At 47.6% G+C, this 8,590-nt stretch overlaps 2 protein-coding genes across 2 annotated transcripts; one reads left to right on the top strand and one right to left on the bottom strand.

The window, feature by feature from the left end:
- Nucleotides 1–3,238: 3,238 nt before the first annotated feature.
- LOC120665946 lies at nucleotides 3,239–6,377 on the top strand. The gene is made up of 2 exons (XM_039945672.1): nucleotides 3,239–5,941; nucleotides 6,006–6,377. Exon 1 carries the CDS (start codon nucleotides 3,254–3,256, stop codon nucleotides 5,489–5,491), a length of 2,238 nt encoding a protein of 745 aa, XP_039801606.1. The 5' UTR covers nucleotides 3,239–3,253; the 3' UTR covers nucleotides 5,492–5,941; nucleotides 6,006–6,377.
- Nucleotides 6,378–6,450: 73 nt separating this feature from the next.
- Nucleotides 6,451–7,489, bottom strand: LOC120665951. The gene is made up of 2 exons (XM_039945678.1): nucleotides 7,129–7,489; nucleotides 6,451–7,058 (listed from the first exon to the last, which is right to left on the bottom strand). Exons 1-2 carry the CDS (start codon nucleotides 7,345–7,347, stop codon nucleotides 6,723–6,725), a joined length of 555 nt encoding a protein of 184 aa, XP_039801612.1. The 5' UTR covers nucleotides 7,348–7,489; the 3' UTR covers nucleotides 6,451–6,722.
- Nucleotides 7,490–8,590: the final 1,101 nt, after the last annotated feature.

Below are 8,590 nucleotides of genomic sequence, written 5' to 3'. Positions count from 1 at the left end.
CACAACGCACACACACTCACACCTCTATGAATACACGTACGTAAACTTTACCCTTATGAACATCTTCGAAGACTGAGCCGGCAAATTCTCGAGATTGACGAAGTCACCACAGGCGCCTCGCTGTCGATGGAAACACCGCCTACCATTGAATGCACAACACCGTTAAATCCCATAATATTCGCTCCCATAGGAAGTCGAACTCAAGACCTCAAGTGCTACCGATGCTCTTGTACCCACTAGGCTACAGGGCCTTTCGCTGTTGCACTCGAGGTTTGATATATCTCCTATGACATCGTTTTTAAGGTAAAATAGACATTTTGGTCCTTCAATTTTGCTTCAAGAGTCAATTTGGTTCCTCAACTTTTGTTTTTAGGTCAAATTTGTCTCTTTACTAATGTAATGCTCCATAATACCATGCGACTACTGCTAAAAGGTCATCTTTACTCTTGACTATTTTCTCTCCTTCACAATTTGCATATTTAGCAGTGGTGCAACAAATTAATCAAATATGTGCATGATATATTTTTATATGATTTAGACAAAATTAAATATGAAAGGGCATTTCAACGAATATGAGAGACATCAAACCAATGGACAGAATAATAGATCTCTTGTGACTTATTATTGATTAATTACAACTATACAATAAAGAAAACTGAGTATGAGAAAGAGCTAAGAGTAAAAATGATTTTTCACATCTATCTCATAGTATTATGAAGCATCACATCAATATAGAGACAAATTTTGATCTAAAAATAAAAGTTGAGGGACCATTAAAAATTGAGAGACCAACTTGATCCTTGAAGCAAAGTTGAAGTATCAAAGTGGCTATTTTGCCCTTTTTAAATATTTAATTAAATATATTTATTTTTCTTTTAAAAGAAAGCGCACTGCATTTAAGCCTCGTTTGGTTTTTAAGTTACTTCCACATCGAATGTTCGGATGTCAATTTAAATGTTTAGATGTCAACTTAATATAAAACTAATCGCATAAGTTGCTATTAGAGCTCTAGATGTTACTAATCGCATAATGTTTAGATGTCAACTTAATATAAATGTTTAGATGTCAATTTAATATAAAACGAATCTATTAAATATAATTAATACACTGTTAATTGATAGTTACTGTAACAATTAGTGGTCAAATTATGAACTAATTATGCGATGTGATGAGATTTATGACTTAAATTGAAAAAAAAATCAAATGAGGCCTTAAGAAGGAAGCACCATTAAATATATTCATTAATTAACGGAGGAGAAAGTGGACATGCCGCCATTCCAGCCAATGCAAATTCTCCTCAGCACAACTGCCATGGGAGATGATCGAGAACGTATAGATGGCCATTCGGGACGCCCGGCCCGGCCCTGGCCTGGGCCCGCCCTAGCCCGTTCTTTATCGGGCCGTGCCTAGCCCGGCCCTATATCCTAGCGGGTCGTGCCGTGCTAGCCCACGGGCTCCCCCGACGGCCCAAGCACGGGCCCACGGGCCAGTTTCGTGCCGGGCCGGCCCGACAGAGCCCGGCACTATAGCAGCAGCCGGGCCGCCCGAAGCCCAACGGCGCCATCCGCTGCGTCCGCCGGAGCCAGGCAGCCAGCAGGGGCCGCCGCGCCGCGCCGCCCGCCTGCTGCGTCCGACGGAGCCTGCAGGGGCCGCCCCGCCGCGCGGCCCGCCTGCTGCGTCCGCCAGAGCTAGCTGACGCCGCCGTCCCTGCATGCCGCCGCCGCCGCATCCGCTACGCCCGCCGGCCCCGCTTGCCGAAGTCGCCGCGTCCACCAGCCCCGCACACCGACGCCGCCCGCAGCGCAGGCTCGCCTCCCTCACTGACACCTGGGCCCCGCCGGATCCAGGTTGCGCGCGTGCTCGCCGCCCGATTGGCCGGCGGCGGAGCGTCGTGGCCGGTATAAAGCGGGGGGAGCGCCGAGCGCGTCGCGTGAGCCGCTCGCACGCGCGCGCGCAGCCTTCGCATTCCATCGGCGAGTCAACTCCGCCGGCTAGCGCCGCCGTGGGACGCCGCTGCGTCTGCTTGCCACGCCCGCCCATCCTGCCTGCTAGCAGACCGCCGCCGCGCCCTCCGATAGGGATGAGGTGAGTGGGACGGAGCCCACGATGGGGATTGGGGAGACTAGAAGGAGCCGAGCACAAGCAGACAAGGCTGACTGGTGTCTCGTACGTGGGCTGAAGTAGTCAAGTGGAGTAGAGTTAACGGGCCACTTCAGCCCCGAATCAAAAATTCGTGCCGGGTCGGGCCGCCCGCCGTGCCATGGTGACAGCCCAAGCCCGGGCACGGGGAGCAGGCCGGGCTAGCCCGGGCACGGTTTGGACCGGGCCGGGCCGTGCTTGGGCCGGACCAAATTAGTCGTGCTCTGGGCGGGCTAACGGGCTGTGGGCTATATGGACATCTGTGCGAGAACGTCAACAACGCTGGGCGGGGTCGATGTTCTCGAGATCCTCCGCAAAAGCTTCATATTTTTCTTCCACAAAAAGCCGCTGGAAAAAGTCTACTTAACCCCCTGAAGTATCAACATGTGTCTAACCTACACCACCAACTATAAAACCAGGTAATGAACACATTAAACTTTACAAAACCAGGCAGAGAACCCCCTCGGGCGGTTTGGGAGGCTAGTTTTGCCTACGTGGACAGACAGCGTAGCAAGCTTCTGATGTGGAGGGCTGGATTGACTGGGTTGACGGTGGGACCCACCTGTCAGGCTCCCTCCCCCACATAACAGCCGACGCCTCACCTTCTCTTGTTCATTTCTCTCCCTGTCCGCTCTTTCTCGCCCTCTCCGTCTCGGCCTCTCCGGCGACGTGGCCTGCACGGTGATGAGCGGTGGCAGCTTGCAGTGACCGGCTTCCGCAAGGTGATCCAGGTGCGTGATGGCTGGTTGTCTTTGTATTTCTTGGCCGCGATGGCATGTTCGATTGAGAGGAAATGTGGGGGGGGGGAGGGGTTTCTAGGGTTTGTCGCGACCGGATTTCTTGCCTTGATTGCATTGGGATGTCTGTTTTAGTAGCAGTAGAGGTTAGTTTAGGTTCAATTGATGGTGAAATCGTGACCCTTTTGGACGCGATTCAATGATTAATGGTGGATGGAGGTAGGGCTAGGTTTTGTTGCAGTCTGTTGGTAAAGCCAGTGATTTTAGTTGGGTTGTAATGCAGTGTTGTGTTTTTCGTGATCAGGATGGATGCCCTGGACAAGATTGCTATAAGATTTCATTACGGTGGTTCATTTGAAACTGCAAATGGTCAATCGATGTATGTGGGTGGAGATATTGCAGAGTCCTGGATTGACGTGGACAAGATGTCTTATTTTGAGATCAAGGGTCATTTAGCTGATCATTTCAAAACTGACAGTATTCTGCGGCTTTATTGGTTGAAGCCAGGGAAGAATATAGGGGATGGACTAGTCATGTTGACAGATGATGCTTCCTGTCAGTTTATGCTTGATGAGCAGAGAGATGGTCTATTGGTAGACATGTATGCAGAGGAGGTGGGTATGCAGATGACTGCTGATGACGAAGACATCTGGGCCCGAGATGATGAGGCAGATGATGGTCACATACAAGTGGATGAAGCATTAGCAGGAAAAACACCTGTGATATCTCCAACTTCGAAGTTGCAATCCAAGGATTATGCATCATTTTGTGCATTCTATAGGAGCCCTGCCAAGCTGTCACAGGAGTATATGTACAATGATGGGGAAGATGTGGTAACAAAAAATGATGTTGAAGATGATTACAAGGGATTAGGTGTTGATGGAAATGTGTTAGCTGACAGTGATGGCTCTGGTGCAGACAGTGCTGATGATTCATTAGACAGTGATTATGTGCAAGCCTCAGATGTTGATAGCTCTGCAGAGGAAGAAGAAGCTGCAGAAATGAGAAAGTTTGCATCTGAAATCAAGAGAAAAAACAAAGCAAAGAAGCTGGGTGTTCATGGTAGTCAAATAAGACTTGAGGATATAGTTGCAGAGGTGCCTGACTTGGAAGAACCTGGTAGTCCATATCAGGAGTCAAGTGATGATTATTCATATGATGAGACCAGTGATGGTGAGAGTGTAAGGTGGAAGAGCATGGAAAACAGGTATGACAGCAAGGCTCCAATTCCAGTGTTTGATCTTGGAATGGCATTCAGATCAAGCAGGCACTTCAAAAAAGCATTAGTAAAGTATGGATTGAAGACACACCATCACCTTAAATTTGTCAAAGATGAAGAGAAGAAGGTTAGGGCAGTGTGTACTTGGCCTGGATGCAAATGGTTGATTTATGGGTCCATTACAAGCAGATCTGAATGGCTGAAGGTGGTTACATTTGATGATGTTCACACTTGTCCTCCAAGGAGGAACAACAAATTAGTCACTTCTACCCTGATTGCCAAGCATTACTACCAAGAAATAAGGGACAACCCCACTTGGAAGGTAGGACAGATGCAGATAAGAGTTCAGAAAGATTTCCTATCAGATGTGTCACTATCCAAGTGTAAGAGAGCAAAATCCATTGTCATGCAGAAAGTTTTAGATGGAATGAAGGGAGAGTACTCGAGGGTAAATGATTATCAATTGGAGCTACTAAGGACCAATCCTGGCAGCACCATTGTTGTGACACTGGACCCTGAAATTGAGGACAGGAAAGTGTTTGAGAGATTTTATGTATGTTTTGATGCATGCAAGAAGGGATTCATGTCTGGGTGTAGGAAAGTGGTAGGCTTGGATGGGTGCTGGCTCAAAGGGTCCCATAATGGCAATCTATTGTGTGCAATAGGAAGAGATGCTAATAATCAGATGTACCCTGTTGCATGGGCTGCTGTTCCAATAGAATGTTATGATACTTGGTACTGGTTCCTTGGTCTCCTTCAGAAAGATCTTAACATCAACAATGGTGGGGATGATTGGGTCATCATATCTGATCAGCAGAAGGGGCTGCTCAAGGCTGCTGCTGAGTTGATGCCCAATGCTGAGCATAGAATGTGTGCTAGACACATTTATGCTAACTGGAGGAAGAAATATACTAACAAAAAGTTGCAAAAGAAATGGTGGAGGTGTGCAAAGGCGTCCTGTAGGCCTTTGTTCAACCTATATAGAGCATATCTGGCCCAGGATACACCAGATGGAGCTAAGGACATGATGTCAACTTCACCAGAGCATTGGAGTAGAGCTTTCTTCAGATTGGGTTCGAATTGTGATTCAGTAGACAATATGTGTGAGAGCTTCAACAATAACATCATGGATGCAAGGTTCTATCCAGTCATCTCAATGATGGAAGCCATAAGGAAGAAAATAATGGTCAGAATTCAGGAAAACAGAACCAAGGCAGAAAGATGGATAGGGACAGTATGTCCAAACATCTTTAGGAAGTTAAAGGTCAATATTGCCAGGTCAGGATGCTGCATTGTTCTCTGGAATGGAGCAGATGGATTTGAGGTGCAAGAGAAGGAAGACAGGAAATATGTGGTGAACTTGCAGCAGAGATCTTGCACTTGTAGGTACTGGTAGCTCTCTGGCCTACCTTGTTGCCATGCAATCAGTTGCATATACAAGGCATCATTGCAAGTTGTTGACTTCATTGCAAACTGCTACAGCATAGTTGAGTACCAGAAGACTTATGCTCATGTCCTGCAACCAATTGAAGGTCCAGGCAATTGGCCAATTTCAGACATGCCAAGGCCAGATCCCCCAGCATATGTGAAGATGCCTGGCAGGCCCAAGACAGAAAGGAGGAGGGAAATTGGAGAGAAGCCGAAAGGCACTAAACTCAGCAGGGTTGGGATCAAGATGACGTGCAGGCTATGTAAGAGAGATGACCACAATGCTAGAAAGTGCCCAAAAAATCCTGAAGCTGGAAAGAAAGCTAAAGCTCACATCAAAAGAGAAAAAGCAAAGAAGAGGAAGGCCCAAGAAGGTGCTGGTTCATCCAAGAAGAAAGGCAAAACTTGTAATAAACAGGTAACAATAACTTTATCAGTTAATTTGACATATTACTACAATCTGACCCAAACACTTTTTCTAGATGGGTGGTCCAAGCCAGCCTGAGTCAAGCCAAGGCCCAAGCCAGCCTGAGTCAAGCCAAGACCCAAGGCAGGCTGCACCACATGGCCGAGGTGGAAGACAACCTGGTGGTTCTAGTGGAACAAGGGCAGGAACAAGAAGGCTTCAGCATATGCTATTTGGAGACAACTACTGATCATTTGCTGGATGTAAGGCTTCAGCCTGTTAGTATTTTTTAGGGCATACAAACTGCCACAAATTCCAGTGTAGTTGCGCTTACAAACTGAGTACCTTTTGTGTAAGATACAAACTGTGTGTTAGATGGATGCGCACTCTGTGTAAGGTTCCATGCTGGAGGGAAATGGATGGGACTAGTTAATGTCTGTGTCCTCAATTATTTACTGCTCAATTATGCAACTATTTGCCATGGATAACTGGTCATCAAACCACATTAACACCATGTTCCATACCATAACCATCACGTTCATGTTACAAACCACATCACCCACATGTGCCAAACCTGACCACCAAAATAACAGGGACATGGCCATGTTCCCAACCATGACATCTACCATACCAGGACCACTTCCTAACCACTTGCATCCAGGCCATACATACAAAATAACAGGACCACTTCCTAACCAGGGGAAAGTCATACTTACAAAAGAAACTTAGCCTACCCTAAATCTTCTAACTTGGCTTCATGCCTTGTTGCCATTGCACAGAATGACCACCATGGTCAGAAGCAGGAACATACAAAGCACAGCAGCATGTCTATGCACTTGTTCTTATTCTTCAGCCGTGCTTCCAGTAAAGCCACAACTTGTTCCTTGGCCTGCACCTCCTGCTGCTTGGCATTCAGCTCCATGACCATGTCCTCAACCTCCTTCTTCTTCACCTCAACCTCCATCTCCTTTGCCTCCAACACCATGTCCTTGGCGTCCAGCTCCCCATCCTTCTTCCTTAGCTCCCTCTTCAGCTCCCAGACAGCATCTCTCAGGTCCCTGAGCAGCTCCTTGAACCATTCAGAGCATTCCTCATCGGCCCAAACAAAGAAGCCGCAGTCAACTCCGGTCTGCAGTTTCATCATTGCAGATCAAAACAGGCAACACAATCAAATGAGGGAGATTTGATAGATTGCTTACCCTAGACTTCTTGCACCTGTAGTACCTGCGCCCTGGCTGGGCATTGCTCCACGAAATCCATCTGCAGGCCTTGCCATTGCACCTGCATAGCACGTCGGGCTCGTACGCGAGAGGGCCAACGCGGTACGGCACCGGCGAACCCTGCCCTTCGTACCCGCCGCTGACGCCTCCGCCACGGCCTTGGCTGCTCGATCCCGACCGAGAGCTTGCCTGCGACATCCGACAAGCCGGAGACGGCAACAAAACGCGGGGAAAGAGGGGCGGCGAGAACCCGCCGGAACCCTAGCTATTCGGGAACTCCGCTGCCGGGGACGAGAACGAACGGAGAGGGCGAGCAAAATCGGAGAGGGAGAGAAACAGAGGAGGCCAGTCAATCCAGCCCTCCACATCAGAAGCTTGCCACGCTGTCTGTCCATGTAGGCAAAACCAGCCTCCCAAACCGCCCGAGGGGGTTCTCTGCCTGGTTTTGTAAAGTTTAATGTGTTCATTACCTGGTTTTATAGTTGGTGGTGTAGGTTAGACACATGTTGATACTTCAGGGGGTTAAGTAGACTTTTTCCTCTCAAGGAGGGATCCCTCCCTCTCTCTCTCCTGGTTGCTCGAGGAAACTGCCAAAGAGCACGAGGATTCCGCCGCCGGACACGCCCGGGGTAGCCCTGCTAATGGGTTGGAACCCGCACCATACCCAACCCCACCCAAAATTAACATATTTAGATACCCAATCCCACCCAACCCAATTAGTTAATTTCTCAACTATAACCAACCCGCCCCATTATAAGCGGGTAACCCATAAAAACCCATGGGTTCTACTATGCAGATGAATTTAGTGGTTCTACACTTAACGTGGGGACCACATATATGTCTAGCCACACTACTTTGCACAGAGTATCTGTCAGTCATATTGACTCATTTCTAAAAATTTCAGTCAATTTCGATAAAATTTTATAGTGTGAACGCGATGTTTTAATTCCAGGGTCCGAGTCTTGATGTGGAGGCCACGTGTAGTTCTAGCCACGCTACTTTGCACAGAGTAGCTGCCAGTCGTACTGAGTCATCTTCAACAAATTTCAGTCAATTTCGATAAAATTTTATAGTGTGAACACGAGATTTTAATTCTAGTGTCTGGCTCTTGTACTGAGTCATCTTCAACAAATTTCAGTCAATTTCGATAAAATTTTATAGTGTGAACACGAGATTTTAATTCTAGTGTCCGGCTCTTGATGTGGAGCCCACGTGTAGTTCTAGGCACGCTGCTTTGCACAGAGTAGCTGCCAGTCGTACTGAGTCATCTCCAACAAATTTCAGTCAATTTCGATAAAATTTTATAGTGTGAATGCGAGCTTTTAATTCTAGGGTCCGGCTCTTGATGTGGAGCCCACGTGTAGTTCTAGGCACGCTGCTTTGCACAGAGTAGCTGCCAGTCGTACTGAGTCATCTCCAACAAATTTCAGTCAATTTCGAT

This window comes from Panicum virgatum, chromosome 2K, assembly GCF_016808335.1.
Source record: "Panicum virgatum strain AP13 chromosome 2K, P.virgatum_v5, whole genome shotgun sequence".
NCBI lineage: Eukaryota > Viridiplantae > Streptophyta > Magnoliopsida > Poales > Poaceae > Panicum > Panicum virgatum.
This window is presented reverse-complemented; position numbering and strand designations above follow the sequence as displayed.